We start from the raw sequence: 18,906 nt of genomic DNA on the forward strand, positions 1-18,906 counted from the left end.
TAATAGAAGGGTTACATTATATTCTCCAGACAGAAGATGCATTACATCACATATATTGATACCCTTTATCATGTCTTGGTCCCCATTTCCCTCCTCCCACCTCCGTGTTGTTGTTTTTTCTTATATTTTCCTGTAGTAGTTCCAAGCTTCAGGCCTTACATTAAATAAGGTCTTTGCTTTATTTTGTCCTGACTTTGGTACAGGGTGAGAGATAAAGGTTGAGTTTCATTCTTCTATGTATGGATATAGTTTTCCCAACACCATTTATTGAAGAAGTTGTAGAACATGCTTTTATAACACAGCTCTTACCTCTCACTTTATGTGGGACTGTAGGTCTGTGCCTTGATTTTCAAGGTATTTCTTACTGAGGTATCACAACCAAGCACTTGTACCCATCTCTCTTTTATATTTTCCCCTTGGCACTCTCTCTCTCCCTGACATCAGGTTGAATTTGTATGTGTTTAGCATGTCCTGTCCTCCCACACTGCAGCCCCTTGAGGCCAAAGCTCTGTTTGCCACCCAAGGTAGAGCTCCTCAATATGCAGTTGACATACTTTAAACACTCAATAAAAGTCTCTGGAATAAAAGATAAGTCATGCTGCCTATTTATCACATGTCTGTTGTGCTCTATCCATTCTATTCCACCTAATAAATCCCACTTCTTCAAAAAAATCAGTTGGAGTTTTTATGATGACTTTTGTAAAACAGAGAGATAACCCAGGTGCATCAACAGGTAGATATAAACCAGACATCAGCTTGTTTGGTTTAATATTCTACATGCTATCACCTGGGAGGAAAGCTGGACAGAACCCTTTGTTCTCTCAAGCAGCAAACAAGGGAAGCCAAGACAGAAATCTAGGCCCTCTTCTTAGCTCAGCCCCTGTCTTTGCTTTCACCCTATACCAAACTTAACACCATCAGGTATTGGCAGTTTCCTCCAGGGCATTCCCAGTCTCTGCCTCCTTTTCTGACTTTTCTGTGATTTTTCTACATGTTTGTCTGAAGATCAGCTAGATTCTGGACCACAGGAAGATTGAATCTTACCGAAGTTATATAATGCCACCACCTGAACTTCAGCCCAAATAAGATAAGATTTCTGTCATGACCTTAGACTCTGTTGAAACTGAAACCAGGTGAGATGTCTTCTTTGTGAATCCAATCCACTATGCTTTATCTCTCACTGCTAGTATAACCATCCTACCATCACCAAGGCCTTGAAACGTATCTGTTGCCCTAAAATGGATTCATTTTCTCCAAGCACCCTTTGCCTCTCCCATCATCTGTCCCCCGTGCCACACTGTTTCCCCGATCTGCCTTAATTAATTGAAATCCAACTATTTCCCGAGGGCTACCCCTCCTGTGTCACCTTCTCAAGCAATTGCTTGGGTGCTTGTTTTGGGATCCAGAGGTTAAACTATGATCCTGATGTCTCTCCAAGATCCTTTGAAGAGTTTTCCTCTTTTATACAATTTATCAATCATGTGCTTCTTTGAAGCTCATACCTTCCTCTTCACCTCTCATTTCCTTTGCTGCCAGTGACTTATAAGCCTGCCTTTTCAGGATTCACTGAGGTTTTATCACCCCCAGTGTCAGGTATTTTGCCTCTATTTCTCTGGCATTGGCCAGAATCTGTCATTCAGTGGAACTTAACATCACTAATGAAAGGATTATGATGTCAGGCTCAAACATATATTTTTAGCCTTATTTCCCAGAAATATACTCTACAATCCCATATTTCCTTAATCCAGCAAGTTAAATAAATGATCTATGGCCACATGGCATTCTTAATAACCCTTGAACATGCCAGGGGTGACTTAGTTGAGAACCTTTGGTATTATGTGTTAGCACAGTCAGAACTACTGTGACTGAAGCTACCCAAATATCTTCTCCCTCCACTTCAATAGAAATATCTCTTTAAAGAATCTGTTTTTATAGTAGTGCCATTGTTTCAAGCCTGAAATCCTAACTATTCAGATGGCTGAGATTTGAGGATCATAGTTCAAAATCAGCCCATGAAGAAAAATCTAGGAGAGACTTATCTCCAATTACCTACCAAAAAAAAAAGCCAGACTTGGAACTGTGGCTTATATGGTAGAACATTAGTCTTCAGTCCAAAAGCTAGGGCATAGTACTTATGCCCTGAGTTCAAGCCCCAGGACTGGCAAGCACACATACTCACAAAAATTCTTATACTCGGAAAGGAAAAGTAATACATTTGAATCTGGAAAATTATATGCATGTACCTTCTGTCATATATTCAGAAGCACAAAACACACTTTTGGTATTCAGTCTTTGTTATTGGGATATAAAATTCTAAGGAAACAAATTCTAAGAAAACAGCACCAGGCCCTGGCTTCAAGCCCCAGGAAACTCATCCAATAAATAAATAAATAAAATAATAATAATAATTTTCCTTCTCATTTTTTCATATATTTTTATTGTAATTAATAGAAGGGTTACATGATATTTGCCAGATAGAAGGTGCATTAATTCACATTTTCCTTCTCATTTTGTTACAGCCTCTCTCCCCCAAAGAAACTACATACCTGATCATCTATTGGACCCTTATCCGCATTAATCATGACCTTCCTTTCTTTTCTCCTTCCTACTCTCTTTACCACCCTTTCTTCCTTCCCTCCTTCCCTTCTATCCTTCCCTCCCTCCTTCCCCCCTTTCTAAACTTTCTTTCTTTTGCTCTTTCTTTCTTTCGTTCACTCTTCTTTCTTTCCCTCTTCCCTTTCTCTTTTGATAGTGCTGATGAATGAACCCATGGCCTCTGCTTCCACTTTTGGCTTTTACAATAATTCTTCAGCTAGGACCTTATGCCTTTTTCCAGGGCCAGCCTCATATTATCATCTTTCTATCTATGCTTCCTGTGTAGCTAGAACTACAAGCATGTGTCATTCACCTCACCCCAGATCGAGTGGTTAAGCTTTTCTGTGTCAAACAGAATATAACATGATAAGGTTTACTTATCCAAGGGTTTAATTTAATGTCTCTCCCACTAGAATATGAGCTCAATAAGACCAGAATTATGGTCAGCTTGTCTACTCAAGTATCTCAAGTACTTAGAAAAGTTAGCTAGCACTCAGTAAGTTTCTAGTAAGAAATTCTTGATAGGAAATAGCACTGTGGATCAATTGGTAGAGCCTTACAGACAGTGTACAAGCTCAGAGTTCAAGCTCCATGACCAATCGAAAAATAAAAAAATAAAGAAATTCTTGAGAATAATTAATCAGAAACCCATACCACCTTATCTGTCTCAATCCTTTCTGAGAAAATGGTGTGCAATGTAAGAAATAAATTATTGGGGAAGAAAGCCATTTATCTTTCCTTGTTATATAGATGACTGGCCAAATATCTTTATCCATAGTGATCCTAACAAACTATTGCAAGGAGGACAAGGTAGTGATGCAAGGAATTCTAGGAAGAACACACACCCTTTAACATTCATTAAACATGGGGCCAGGAGTTTGGCCTAGTGGTAGAGTGCTTGCCTAGCATGCATGAAGACCCAGGTTCAATTCCTTGGTACCACATATGTAGAAAAAAATCCAGAAGTGGTGCTGAGGCTCAAGTGGTAGAGCTCTAGCCTTGAGAAAGTCCAAGGACAGTGCTCAGGCCCTGAGCTCCAGCCCAGGACTGGCAAAAGAATTTCATTAAACAGAATGCTACTATGGAAAAACCATAAAGTACAAAATCATTCTTGCTAAGTCTGTTACAAGATGGAAGAGGAAATTGTTCCTTAGAGGAGAGGGGTGAATGAGCATGCAAGACTGCTAGGGTTAAGTATAGGGCCATAAAAACTTGCCTAGGTAAGCAAGGAACTACATCTTCAGAATCCAAGTCTACTTCAAATGGGCATGGTATTTAGGGAACCCAAACAATATAGGCAGGTAGGAGGCTAGAGCCTTGCTCAATCCCGCCTGACCATCCTGGGTCTAGTAGGAAAAGCATTTCACACTGTTAGGAAGATGAAGTAAGCCATATACCACAAGGGCACATAGGAAACTGAATGGAATCAAGATAATGAAAAACACATTCTAGAATATGGCCATTTCTTTTCCTATGGAAAGCTGTTAACGTGTAAAACAACCTAATAATAACAATCAAGGCAGAAGACATACCATTGTTGAGTGAATGATAGTATTTAACAGGAGGGAGGGAAAACAAAAATCAAATGAGAGCAGCTGCATCAAACATGTGAGCCAGCACTATCCAGGTGGAGTGGGAGGGAATGGGAGAGAGCACAACACAAACACCAGCTGACTCATCTGGAGGACAAGGTAGAGGAGAGGTCAACGCCCCATGTTAGGACTATATGTCCTTTGCTCAGAGCTGCTCATTTCAAGGTCTAAGGAGTCTGAGGTCACAGGCAAGGTCACAGATGGCTGAGGCTGAGCAAAAAAACCCATCTACAGCCATTTTGTGGAGTGTAAATGGCTTTATGAGAATGCTGTAGAAAAACAAAAGTCCTAAGCTCTAGACTGATTAGAAATCTGAAAACAGTGAGCAGACATACCCTAGAAATCTAGAGGAAGAAAGGAACCAGAAATTATGCTTAAAATCAATACACATTACAAAGAAGATTTAGGAGTCACCAACACATAGATCTGAATTGAGTTGTAGCAGTTTTATGTCTGTGAGTACACTGTGCAGTCGGCATCACTTAATTAGTAGAATTAGGGCATCTGTAAGAAATAGGTGGTATTCATAAGAAGTGAGGGCCTGCACATAGCATATATCCTATTACACTTGAACTTGAGCTTGAGCATGGCTACCTAATGGGTGCGGTAAACCCAGCCTCCAAAACTCTACTTTTAAAGTTTTATTCAAAAGATCTGTGATATGCATTCAGTGATGGGTTCCTGCTGGGTCATTCTGTGATAACCACTGTGCTGCCCAACACAATATGCATTCTGTGTAGGCATTGTGCAGATAGACATGACTAAAGTTTGGATTTAATCTCTACAACTGGTGTTGTGTAATCTTGACCCAGTTTGCCTCATTTCCCTCAGCATTCTTCAGATGAAAAAAACAATAGGTTTATAAGCTAAGAATAAACCCTGTATCACACTGCTGTTGTGAAGAGCAGACACTGTCATGTGTAAATGTTTAGAAATATGCCTAGTACATTTTTGTTGAATGGCAGACACACAGAAGGAAATGCATCAATAGAGGTGAAAACAGATTCAGTATATAAAACTAGGTATAGAGGTCCTTACAACATGAGGGTAACTTCCAAGACAGTGTAAATTTTGTGCCTGGATATCTTTCTCCCTCTCCCTTCCCCCCTCCCTCCCTCCCCCCCCCCCCCCCCTCTCTCTCTCTCTCTCTCTCTCTCTCTCTCTCTCTCTCTCTCTCTCTCTCTCTCTCTCTCTCTCTCTCTCTCTCCCCCTCTATCTTTATCTCTCTCTGTCTCTGTGTCTCTGTCTCTGTCTCTCTTTCTCTCTCAGATCTAATGATGAAGATGATCTAATGCCTAGATAAAGGGAGACAGTGGAAATGAATGATGTAGGCCTTAAGCTATTGTTGATTTTCTTAGTTGAACACCAGCATTGTGATACTATGGTAGCTGATCCAGTAACCCAGATGGCTACAAAATGTGGGCCATGTCCCAGGCAAGACAAAGCAAGATAGAAAGGGTTTCCTCATGCCAATTGGGAGAGGCAGACAATTTCCAACTTAACAATAGTTTATCTCTGGAATTTTCCATCTAGTATCCTTGCTGGGTCTTGGACACAGAACTCCTGAAGCTTTAGGCTGATCAGCAGCAGTGTGATATGGAGAGGGTCGCTCTGCCTGGGTCTGGACAGTATGCATTCTGGCTAAAGCTCTTCTCATCCCCTTGCTGTGCTGTTTTATTTGGTATTCAGATATGCTTTGTAGATGTCACCATTTTAACTAGATTTTTCATCTTACTGAGCCATGGTGTGATTGGCATCTTTGGGGAAGATATTCAATCTCCTTGCTTTTGTTTCCCCCTTTTTTTTGTTGTTGTTGTTCTATCAAAACAGTTCTGCATGGTAACGGTCACCAAGCACCAGCATAAACAACTGAAGACTCAGGAGAGGGAGTGTGGGGGAGTAGGTTGTTAGCAATGTCTGAATTCGACAGACATTTGATTCTACAACAGTTTTCAAGGGTTTAAAAATAATTGGTTAAAACCACAAACAGTGTCTGTGGTATGCACTCCTGGCCTTGGTTTCTAGACTGGTGCTTGATTTCATATGTTCTCAATTCAGGCACATTGAACTCATTAATTTCTGTACCAGTCATTTTATGATTTTTCATTTCTTTGAAGTAGGAAGTTGCATAGCTCTAAAACTGCTTTAAACCACATCATAAATATTAAACTTATCAAAGTCCTTATTGACATTGGCAAATCTTAGCCTAACGGTGCCTATCTCAATGTAATTTTACAGTTAAAGAGAAGTACACTGTTAAAAAATGATCTATAAATGTCTCTCCCTCTGGGTTTTTTTTTTTTTTTGGTCTTTTCCACCTTGCTCGGTGTATCTGTGCTTTAACCATTTGTTAAATGAGCTCTGGAAATGAGAAGTTGTATCACTGTTTTATCTTTATCATAATAAATAGCTTTCTTTCTTCAGATCAGGCCTCAAGCTGTACGTTCCATGCTACTCCAAACATGAGGTCACCACTTTCCATTACAACACAATTATTTTTCTTTCCCACTGACAATGACCACTGTAACATATTTTGTAGTAGCAATTTCTTGTTCCTCGTGGAGTAGCTACTTTGGGTGTCCTGGGAATTTTAATCAAAGGTCTACATTAATTAGAAAGTGGGGTTGGGTGAAGGGGTACTGATTAGGCATCTGTCCAATCTGGCAACTGACTGAGTTGGGCATTTGTAAAGATTTGACCTTTTCAGAGAGAAGAATTAGAATTTCTTCCCCTTCTGTTCGTGTTTCATGAGCAGAATTCCATAGTAAGAGGCTAGCAAAGGTATGGAAGATAAAATTATGGAGAGAAGTGTTTTACATTCGTGAAACTGATTAATCCCCATGATACCTGTGTTGTATTATTATCTGTATTTCCTGAGAGTAAGAGTTTGAGGATTTGTTTTTGATTTCAAGTTAATGGCAGGACCTTTTCTTAGACATCCCTTTGATTGGTCAGAGAATAAGATGTTCACCATGCAAAAATAATGCATGCCAGACACCTTTGGCTTATGTTTGCAATCCTTAGATACTCAAAAGGCTGAGATGTAAAGGATTGTCTTTTGAGGTTAGTGCACACAGAAAATTCCATGATTTCCATTTCCAAAAATAACTATCTCAAAGCTGGGCTTGAGTCATTGCTTAAATGATAGAATTCAAGGCATACAAACAAGAGGACCTGTAATGCTGGTGCCACCAAAAAAAATATTTGTAACATGCAAAGAGATGATACTCCTATATTTTACCTTTTACTTAAACTTCAGACAACTGTCTCTACACGGGGGGCTGAACAAAACACAAGGACCTGCAGGTCAGACTTCTGTGGTTAACTGTAAGAAGTATCCTAGAAAGCCAGGCACCAGTGGCCCGCACCTGTAATCTTAACTACTCAGGAGGCTGAGAGCTGAGGATCACAGTTCCAAGCCAGACCGGGAACCAAAAGACTTTGAGACTCCTATCCCCAATTAACTACCAGAAAACTGGAAATGGCACTGTGGATCAAGTAGTAGAGTGCTAGCCTTGAGCTGAAGAGCTCAGTGCCCAAGACCAAAGTTGAAGGAAGCCCACGACTGACACCCCCCGCCCTTACACACACACAAAGTATCCTGAATGGTAGGGCCAGAAAAAGGAAAGAAGAGAAAAAAGAAAGAGGTGACTCTACCTGATGAAAGCTATCAAAACCTTTGAACATGCTTTAAAGCAAGAATAGCATGAGCAGAACATACCCAAAGCAGTAGTTGCTGATGGAAGGAGAACAAATATTTTGTGCTGAGGTAAGGACACCCAGTGTGTGATACTCATCAAGATGTCCATGTAACCAGGATGTGGAAGGCAAATGGAGAAATGGACCAAATCAGGGAAACCTCCAGGTACCACTAAGATATAACAGTCCATGTAGCTAAGAAGCTCAACTTCAGAGAAGATGACCACTAAGCCAAGCATGTCCAAGCCAGTGAGTAGCAGCTGATGTCTGAAATCCAACTGGATCTTCATCCAAAGCATATGCCTTTCAGAGAGCCTTCCTTTCTTTTACAGAAATGGAGTCATTGGGTCGAATCAAAGCCTTGCAGGTGGGCCACACACTATATAAAGCTCAGACAGGAGGCTGACACCTGCCCTCAGGAAACAGGAGTCTTCCTAGGGTAGGTATGACCTCTTCTGGGATGAAATCACATTGTGGGGGGGAGGGGCTAATTGCTTTAGATTATTCCTCTAATTCTGATACTCCAGCAGAAGAGAGTCAGCAGATAATCTCTTGAGTAAGGAGCCTCCCCTGATAAGGAGCAACTCCTACTCCCCAGTATCAAAGCTTCTCTGCTCACTCAAGGTATTGAGGCTACTTTTGAGCTTCATGGAACAGCCAGAGCTAGGTGTTAATTTAATTGTTGAATCTTCTTGTGGGTCATTGCAGAAAAAAAATTTACAGCCTACATTGATTAACAACAGAGAAACCCAACCAAACATAGATTCCAAGAGGGCTGCCCAGACATGGTGATAGCTAGATCAATCTCTGGATCATCCTCTTCCACTCTTTTTCACATACTTCTCTCTCCCTCCCATCTGCTGAGTGGGTGGCATCTCAGGGTAAGGTGATATCTTTAGTTCCATTTTGTTCTTCTCCCCTCCCATCTCCAACTCCTCTCTGCTGGAGAAGTATTTTTCCCTCCTTGTCTGCCATCCTAATGAACTCTGTGCCACACAGGGCCACTGATGCTGGTGTTGACAGGCTGCTCATTAGTGCCAGGGTGCTGTACTCAGCCTGTGGCATGCCAGAGCTCTGCTCCTGACATTTTTTCACAGAGCTGTCACCGGAGTCATGGTGCCTGCCAGCTCTGGTTGAACTCAAGCTGTGATACCTCCAGTGCCAATTAGTGTTTCAGTGTCCTGCTTGGCTGGCTGGAGAAGGCCTTGTCAGTGCTGGTAAAAGAGGAAAATAGGTAGATGTGTGGCTGTGTGAGGACGGGGCAGGGTGCTGGCAAAAGAGCCTTCATCCAAGGTTCATTTTGCCCTCATCAATGTGAGGAATTGCAATACTTCTAGAAATGAGGGACAAGAGAGTCAAATGCCCACAGGGTAAGTGCAGCAGGAGACACAGTTATAGGAAAGGGAGAGATCTGTCCTCTCGTGCTGCTTGGAGTAGTGAGAGTGGAGACGTCAGTAGGAATAGCTCACTCCACACTCTATGATGAGAAGCCTTTCCATTACAACCATTTGCTTTGGAATTCAGTGGTCATTTGGCTCCATTCAGTTGTAACAACCCCGCCCCTCCTTGGGTTTTCATATGATCTTGAGACAAATGTTCAATCACCTCCCATGACCGTTCACACACTGGAAGGTTGAAAGAGGAAAGGATGAGATTCGAATATTGTTTTGTTTTGTTTTTCTTTTATCCACAAATGTGGTGCTTTTTCCTAGCTCAGGAGGGACAGGGCATTTCCACATATCATTGCTGCTCTTCCTTTTCACTTTCCAGTCTTACCTTGCAGAACCAAGTTTGTGAAACAACTGGGGCTTAGCTATGAAGGTGTGAAAGGCAGTAAGACAGTAGGCAGATCAAGTGTCCTGAGCAGGTCCACAGGAAGAGCATGCATGTCGAGACCCTCACATCAGAAAAGTGGTGGAGCCAGCAGGAAGAACTCACAGAAAGTCCACCTTCAAAGCCATCTGTAAAGGAGCCTTCTGTATTTGTGCAAAAGGAAAACTTGAGAGGAAATATCCCCTTCAAGCAGAACTCTAGCCCTTTCATAACAAGTTCCCTTCTAGGGGCTTCAGATGCAGCTTGGTGATCCCACAAATATCAGGAAAAAGATGCTGGGATCTCTCCATCAGTCACAGCAGGAAACATACTAGGTCTCCACCACAAATATGAAGATGGGGGGGGGTAATTCCATGAGGTTCAGGATGAAGTCTTCATGCTGGGAGAATAGAAATGCCCCTCTGAGGCATTGGCAAATGTCAGTGCTTATTCACTGAGTCCTCTACGTTCTCTGAATACTCTCCAGGTGCTAGCACTATGCAAGAAGATGAGGAGTCCTGGGTAAGTGAGGTACTAACCTGATGTTGAAGAACTCATGGATTAGAGGAAACAACTGAGAGGAAACTCATGGCATCTCTATGAATGGCTCACATAGACTTCTACAATCCTATTAACTTGCTACTGAATGTTCTTTAGGTAGCTCAGATGAGGATGTTACCGTCAGTATGATTTGGAGGCAGGATAAGTGAAGAGAGCTCAATTATATAGTCGATAATCCCTGATTCCACAGGTGTAGACAAAGTCACAAGGCAGACATTGGACTCACTCCTTCACCTGAGCTTTACGATAGGATGAGGTTCTTGTAATAGAATATAGAAAATAGAAACTAACAAAAGGGCTTTGAGAACTTTTCTTTATCTGTGAAGCCTGACATTAGTATTATATCACTTAGGATACAATGAAAGAGCTCACCTTTTTATTTATTTAGAGCATTAAAGGTATGGTGTTGCAGATGAGCAACTGAGAGTGCAAGGGCTACACTAAAGTACATTCTATAACAGTTAAGGCACAGAGTGGGAGATTTGTCTGAAGAAGGGAAATATGGCCACCTCACCGTGCTTGTGAGGCTAGAACCATATGCTGACACTTGCAGAGACCTGGGCTATAAGTAGTCCCTTTCACAAAACAGAAATGCTCTTTCTTTTGAGAATAGGAAGATGAGAGCACTTCCTCCTGACAAAACATCTGCATAACCCTGCTAGGAATTGCAGATTCAAGATAAGATCCTGTGTGTGTGTGTGCGCGCGTACGTGCGTGCGTGTGTGTGTGTGTGTGTGTGTGTGTGTGTGTGTGTGTGTGTGTGTGTATGATGTAGATTGAAAGATAACTTGCCTTCATGCACCAGGACAGAAAAAAATGCCAATAGCTTCTCCCTTTGGTAAGCCTGTCCTAGTTTACTTAAAATAAGCACTCTCTTGGAAACATTTCACAGGCACAGATGAAGACCTTGACTGCTAAGGGTCTTACCTTCAGTCAAGATTTGGCAGCCACCCAATGACATCTCTGATCTGAAAACAATCAGTCACCAGGAACCTAGCACCCCAGTGAGTCTCCAGGTGATTAGCTGAATCTTGGCATGTCTCATCAATTTGAATCCAGGATGGCTAATCTGGGCCCAGGATCTGGATGGAGCTGTTCATCTAAATTACTCTAATCCACAGGTAGATTCTCATCATTGTGCTCCTTTCCCCTTCATCTATCTTCTGTTTCCATAGCAGCTAAAACCTCAGTAAAATGGCAGCATCTGGCTAGGACTCAGGTAAAAAAAAAAAATTCTCCTGTGGAAGTGAATCTGCTTGATGGTTACAAAAGGGGGAACAAAGAACCCTGAGACACAGTAGCATTAGTACCAGAAAGGTGCAGAGAAAAGGTGTGGTGCTAGAGGGGAATAACTATGTGTTACTAGGAGGGAGAGAGAAAGACAGAGAAACAAAGAGAAAAGGAGGGGTAATATGAATGTAGAAACACAAATGAAATTAAGGCAGAAAAATAATAGGAGCTTGTGAGAGAAAAGGAAAGAACTAAAAAGCATAGAAAACTGTAGGCATGAAAGACAAGACATGTCAATACCTGAGGGAGAAAATGGGAAAGATATCAAGACAAGGAAGAGAACTGCCTGGTAAGAGGTGAGATTGAGAAAAGACACCAAACAGGAGACAGCCTCTTGGCACAAGGCAATAGGAAGTCTCTCCCAATGAGAAATGTTTTATAGATTCAAAATATTCAAAAGACACAGGCCTCCCCAGCATGCAATAGAACTGGGAACCCATCATCATTAAGCCACGATGAATGCTGTGTGTCAAAGCCTTAAAAACCCTCTCCATTCAGATGTCCCAAGTCTATCCTCCGTCGTCATTGAACTCATGCGCAGCTGAGGCCTCCTTTCAGATTTGGGGCCAGTCCACTCACAAGGTCATTTCAAATAGTGGGATTGGCAGAGACAGAAGAACAACGGCAGAGGACAGCTCCCGGTTATTGCTAAATCCCATAGTGCTTAGAAGAGCAATATGCCATAAGCATTTCAGAACAAGTGAAATAACATTATTGTGCTATGATCCCAAATAAAGTTAGCTGAATGATAAATGACGTCTTGTCTTAAATTCTAAAGGGTTTAATACTCATTCCATGAAAGCACAAAATGCTTCACAACTGAAGACTTGATCCTTGCATACTGTCACTTTCAAAGGGAAGAACCTCACTATGTGGGGACCATTGTGATCTGACAGAAGTTTCCTTTATGTTCATGTGTAATGGACACGCATGCCACCTTCAGGAATGGAAGGTTCACAATTCAAAGAATCACAAGCTGACATGGATAGCCATTCATTTCAATCCTTTGGAGGGATGGCCTTATAGGAAAACAAGTACCTGCTGGGCACAAGATGGCAGCCCTTCTGGGTACAGCCTAAATGCACAGACTGGATAGAAATGTAACAGAGGAGTCCATCTTGCTTTTAAAGCTCCCACAGGGCCAGGCAAGGAGCCCTAGTATATTGCATCACAATCACAGTCAACTCTGCCTCTCACCCAGCCTTGCTTCCATCTCTTCCCATGCATAGGAGCTGATCCCTAGAGCATTCCCCATGAAGCTTCTTTGGAAGGAACGAAAGGGGAACTGTTATGTAGATAGGGATACAAAATGGAGGACATAAAACATGGCAGACATTTTCTGGCTCATCATGTTGCTTCTTATTGCCATACTTCCTCGAGCTCCTGCTCAAAATAGGGCTTGATTTTCCCATACTGTCCTGGGTTCTGGATCAATATCTGAAGTTAGGTAATACCTCATACCAGTTGGGTATGAACAATCAGATTCACACACTTATGTACTGATTCCGGGGAGAAAACATAAAAAGAGTTGCAGCATCAAGTGCACAAGCTACCAAGCAATCAGAAGAAAGCTTGAGAGGTCACCCAGGTAAGAGATAAGGGAGGGAGCCCCGGAACTGTAACATCCACCCTGTAGCTCAAAAAAAAATGTCCTGTACTTCTGTTTCACTACTCTTTAACTCTTTACTGGACAGAAAAATGGATCTGTTCCACTTCCAGTAATTGTCCTCTCTGTCCACTGCTGGCTACCCAACTTGTAACAAGTGAATACAACTTAGGGTGCTTTTGGAGCCCGTCAAGTTGTTCTGCCTAAGCATACATACACCTTCATTCAATCAAGCATGTATATGCATACATGCATACCTAACTACACAGTAATTAGCCACAAAGCTAAGGACTTCTCTCCATGCCTTTCCTTACCTAGTCAGAGGCCTTCCTTGACCAGGTCTCTTGTTCTGTTGTCCATTTATACGGCTTTAGTTTTTCAACACTATCAGCCCCTATTACATTACGGACTTATTCTTTTATTTTATATAGTTTTTGCTCATCTGTCTCATGACAACGTGAATTCCTAACAGTATAATAAATCTGTCCGTTTTTTGTTATTGCTAAATCCCATAGAGCCTAGAACAGAACTTTTGCAGCACACCATAAGTATTTAAGAATAAATGAAATAACATTATTGTACTATGATCCCAAATAAAGTTATCTGAATGATAAATGACATCTTGTCTTAAATTCTAAAGGTTTTAATACTCATTCCATGAAAGCACAAAATGCTCAGTTTGGTCTGCATAACATTTGAGCAGTAAGACAAACTATATTTTGCAATTTAGCCATCTATTAAGTTATATTTGTTTTCGAGGATCAGAGAGAATCAACAGATAGACCACAAAAACAACTAATGACCAGGTTTTTGGCAATTCTGAAGAGGCATAGACTAGGAAATTTCCTTTTAGGAATATGGCCATTTATAGCTCTCATTCATCATTGTATGTTTGTTTTCTATCCTCAAAATCAACCAGCTGTACAATCCTTCCATCATCAAGCTTGACATGTAAAGTTCACTCAGAACAGTTCACTCAGAACAGGTTAACCACCATTTCACCCAGAGACAACAAGAATAATTTCCACAGGATTGGAGAGATATCCAGATATGATTTCTGAAATCTCCAAAGATGTTCTCTCACAGAGAACACAAAAATTTTCTGTATACTCCTGGGTATAACTTTATCAGCCATCAGAAATGTGGAAAGCCTCGGGGCAAGATGTCAGGGGTACTTCCTTTTGGACAAGTCTCCCCTTGCCTCTCCTGACCCAATACAGAATATTTCTTGCCTTACCTTTGGGGGAAATGTGTCTCCAGGTAACTGTAGGCTCTGGTCTGCCTGTAGCGATGCAGGTGAGGCTGATATTATTCCCTTCGTTAATGGAGATATCTGAAGAAATCTCTACAATTTTGGGTGATACTGTGGAGATAAAAAACAGATAGAAGAAAAATATAAATCCTGCTGGCCCATTTCTTTGGGATCTTAGAAAAGTACTTTACAGGATAGCCTAAAGTCCAAAGTGCATGGGATACAACAGTAAATAATGAGCTATTAGAGAAAGGACCTTAAATATGAAACATCATCAGGAATTTAGCTCCCACTTAATCCGACTTAAACCCTAAGTTAAATGTCCCAGTTGGACCACATTCTATTTCAGTGCTGTATGTGTTGTTCCTATGTTACACCTTCTTCCCATCTCTACTCTCACTCCATCCACCTCCCACATATGTCCACGTGTCATTTTTCTCAGTGTGTGCAGAGATGGCTTTACTTAACACTGTTCTGAGCAGAACACACTGCTTCTGCACAGGAGCTTGCTTGGCTCCATCTACCTGACCACACACACACACACACACACACACACACACACACACACACACAGTGTCAGCTATTTATATTTTGTTGTTGCTGTTGGTCCTGGGTCTTGAACTCTCAGCCTGGGGAATGTTCCTGAGCTCTTTTTTCTCATGACTAGCTCTCTCCCACTAGAACTACTGCTGTACTTCCAGCTTCTTCTGTGATTTCTTGGAGCTAAGAGTCTCACAGACTTTCCTGTGCTAGCATTGAACCGTAATCCTCCAATCTCAGCCTCCTGAGTAGCTAGGATTACAGGTGTGAGCCACAGGTAACATCCATTTTGTTTAACTCTGAATTAGTTGTCGGAAGGAAAGGCTCCTCTTGATGGATGGAGTTGGATGGAGGCAGAACATTTTCATCCTTCTGTTTCTTGCAAGCTATGCCTGTCATGTTTTATCCTCTGCTTGTTATACAGAAGCAGAATCTCACACGAGTGACTGTATGTGTACATCGGTCTCTCACTGGGTTCATCATAAAAGCTTATTGTTGTCCCACATCTGAGTCCACTCTGCTTTACCAACAGTCATCGGGATATTGGGTTTTCCACGTGGCTGCTCATTTGTTTAATCTGCCAAATGGTTTATAGATTTTGTGGATAAAGCAAGAATGTCATTTGTGGTGCCCACAAATTCCAAGTACATACACTTACCCCACTAGGTTGCAGCTGTTTGCATGCATTCCCTAGACCATGAGCTTTCTGATGTTCTGAGCCTTTCTTCCTCCAGCTTCAGAATAAAGCTCTACAAATGTATGCAGGATTGAATTACATTGGTTATTCAAGGAACTACCTTCCCAGTTGCTTCATAATCCCACACACCTTCTGGGAGGGATCTTCAACATGCATTATTTCAGCCCCATCAACACCAGATTTGACACAGTTCTTGATACATTCAATGGCCTCCCCATCCAGCACTCCTAACGCTTCTTCACTTGAGTAAGTATTTCTGGGCAATTCCAGGGCCCAGGCAATCTGTTTTGCAGAGAAAGCTCGGGAGGCCATGCTAGGACTTTATTCCTTATACCATGACCAGAGTGATCCTGTCCTGAATAATCAAACTGCTTGGCAAATCTCAAGTCTCAATACCTATCTTAGATGAGAAAAAAGCTCTGTTCCATTACTGACACTCTTTTGTGTTGTAACATACCAGTCATGAAGAAGAGTACAATGTAGTTATCCTCTCTCAGCCTTCTTCCCTGTCCCACATGCACCACACTGAACCCAAAAGGGCATACTCATGTTCATAGGCATCTACTATACTTTACTCCTTATCCAGGTCATCACTGCTAATGCGAGTACGCAGATGCTTCTTGCTGCCTGCACCCATTACAGTTGCCCAGGGCCTCACTGAATTACCACTACTTCCATATGGCTTTCCCCATTCCTCACAAAGTTTTTACCTCTCCTCCCTGGGGATTCCATAGCATTGTAGTTTCTCCTTTATGCGTTTGAAGTATGTATATGTTACATTTCTCTAGCTTTTCTTTCTGTGCTATAAATCATCTAACTATACTAAGAGCCTTTCTCATCATTTAATTTTCAACTGTCCTAAATAGGGTGCAGAGAGCAGGCAATAATTCATCATTTTTAGACTTAAGCCTACAATGAGCTTCAGATAAAGAGTATGCGAGCCCGCACGCGCGGGGGCACACACACACACACACACACACACACACACACACACACACACATATAACCTTGAACATTCAGACCAAAATAATGAGTTCGAAATAATTGGCAGTGTGTGTAGCAAGGGTTCGAGACAGACACTCAGTTCTATACCTCGGGATTTTTAGATATAACCCTGCAATTTATGATCACATCATTTTAAAAGCTAGATTAGGCCTTCCAGGACAGATAGATAATTGATGAGTTAATGACTAAGCGTTTGATTTGCTGACTTCCTGACAGATACACATTCTGAATTCTCTTAGTTCTCTAATCGTTTAAACTGATGGTGCAGAAATAGAGCCTTTGATGTATTTTATTCATTGAGCTTTAACTGGAGCATTTCCTTTTCGTGAACTCTTTCCTCAACACAGACATATGTGTGGTCCCTATTTCTACTCCTCGGTGGATTCCACATAGTCTTGCTTGCTTCCTGGAAGAGAGGCTTGACTGCAGGGCCTGGGTTGGCCTCGCAGATACTGCTTCAGCTGTGCAGGTAAGTAATTTATCGATCTGAGAAGCACTCTGAGATGCTCTGTAAGGGATTATGTCACACCGACGCCATGCAATAAAATAAAAAATGATGGACTTAGCGAACACAGAGTGATTTAGTGTTTGTAGTTGGAAGTGTACTTAAAGTACATTTTAAGTGGAAATCAGTCTGGGTAATGAATTACTCTTGCTTTGGAAGGGCTTCCTGGGAGTTCATTTTCCTGGCTTCTTACATGATAGCTAATCTGCTAATCATATACTGGAGGACAGTGGACAGTCCCCAAGCACGATGGAAGGTGATTTGGGCCAAAGCTGTCTGCAGAGTCAGTATATTAAATGAGATGATCACACCACATCCTTGGAAGGATCATCTAGAATTGTCTCACCTCCCCTTTCCCCTCCCACATACGCACCACCATCAATAGGAAAGTACCCAACTTACAACGCAGATATTGGAGAGATACTTGCCACCTTTGCGATGGGGCTTAAGAGCAGACATGGAAGAAGGCAATCTGCTCCTGGGTGAATTTGAAAGAGAAGTTATTGGAGCTATTGATCTGAGGTTTCATGGCCAGAAGGACAGTCCCAAGCTTCAGAGCTAAGTCAAAATCAGGCATGAAATGGGATGGGATTGGAAGTACTATTTCTTAGGAGTTCTAGCATAATGTTATAGCTTTTGAAATTAAACTGAAGTCTGGGAGTGTAGTTCAGTGGCTAGGGCATGAGTTTAACACAAGGACCTAGGTTCAATCCCCAACAAACAAAGAAAACAGCCAGGCTCTGGTTTCTCACTCAGGTAATCCTAGCTACTCAGGAGGCTGAGATGCAAAAATCACCGTTAAAATAAGTTTGGGCAGAAAGTCTCTAAGACTCGTATCTCTACTATCAAAAAGCCACAAGAGGAGGTATGGCTCAGGTGGTAAAGTGCTAGCCTTGAGTGAGAAAGCAAGTGAAGGAGAGTTCCTTCAGTTCAAGCCCCACTGAAAGCACACTGGCATATAGGCACACACATACACACACACACACACACACACACACACACACACACCAAATAAATTTAACCAGTAAGGAAAAACTAAGGTTTCACCTAATTTATACTGAGAGAAGTTCATGGATAACTGTAAGATTGGCATAGTTTGGATTATATGTTTCCATGGATATGCTCTCTATATTATTTGACCTAATTTCAGGAAGTTTGAACCATTAGTCCTGCTTTGCTTATTTTAATTCATTCTTTTGTTGACATACATGGATCATTTTCCATGTACTAGCATGAACAGAATCTAAGTAAGACACAGTTGGCCCCTAAAGATTGCTCTGTCCAGGGATGTAAAGGCAGATATGGAAGTCTATTCCTTTAATGCACTGTGACATAGTTGGATGCATTTGATGTTGGAGGAACACAAAGGTTAGACAACTAAGCCTGCCTAGAGATGATGTCATGGGAGTTTTCTGGACATATAATGAGTGTGTTAGGCCTTAGGGGGAAAATAAAATATAATCAAGTCTGTAGATGAGAAAGGGAAAGATATTTTATACAAAAAAAATAGTAGGAAAGTACAAGTAATAAGATATTTTACAGCCAGGTACAATCATTAATGAAAAAAGTCTTATTTAGAGCCAGGGTAAAATGTCACTCAACCAACATTTTTGTGAATTCATATACACAGTTGTGTGCTAAGCATAGGAATGACATGCAGAAATATACCAGTTTACACAGCCTTCTGTGTACTTACTGTTTGGGTGAAACAGTACATAGAAACCTTCTAGAAAATTGAATAGTAAAGCAGAA

The 18,906-nt window shown here is 41.5% G+C and overlaps 1 protein-coding gene across 5 annotated transcripts in view; it reads right to left on the minus strand.

Annotated features, from left to right (window-relative positions):
* Positions 1–18,906, minus strand: part of LOC150045740 (neurotrimin) — a 1,008,551-nt gene that overhangs the window by 107,821 nt on the left and 881,824 nt on the right. For all 5 annotated transcript variants that reach the window (XM_090319730.1, XM_090319732.1, XM_090319731.1 and 2 more), the window contains exon 4: positions 14,393–14,518. In XM_090319730.1, coding sequence (XP_090175856.1) covers positions 14,393–14,518 — 126 coding nt within the window. The remainder of the gene's footprint in view (positions 1–14,392; positions 14,519–18,906) is intronic.

This window comes from Megascapheus bottae, chromosome 27 (genome assembly GCF_031878675.1).
Source record: "Megascapheus bottae isolate mThoBot1 chromosome 27, mThoBot2.hap1, whole genome shotgun sequence".
Classification (NCBI taxonomy): domain Eukaryota; kingdom Metazoa; phylum Chordata; class Mammalia; order Rodentia; family Geomyidae; genus Megascapheus; species Megascapheus bottae.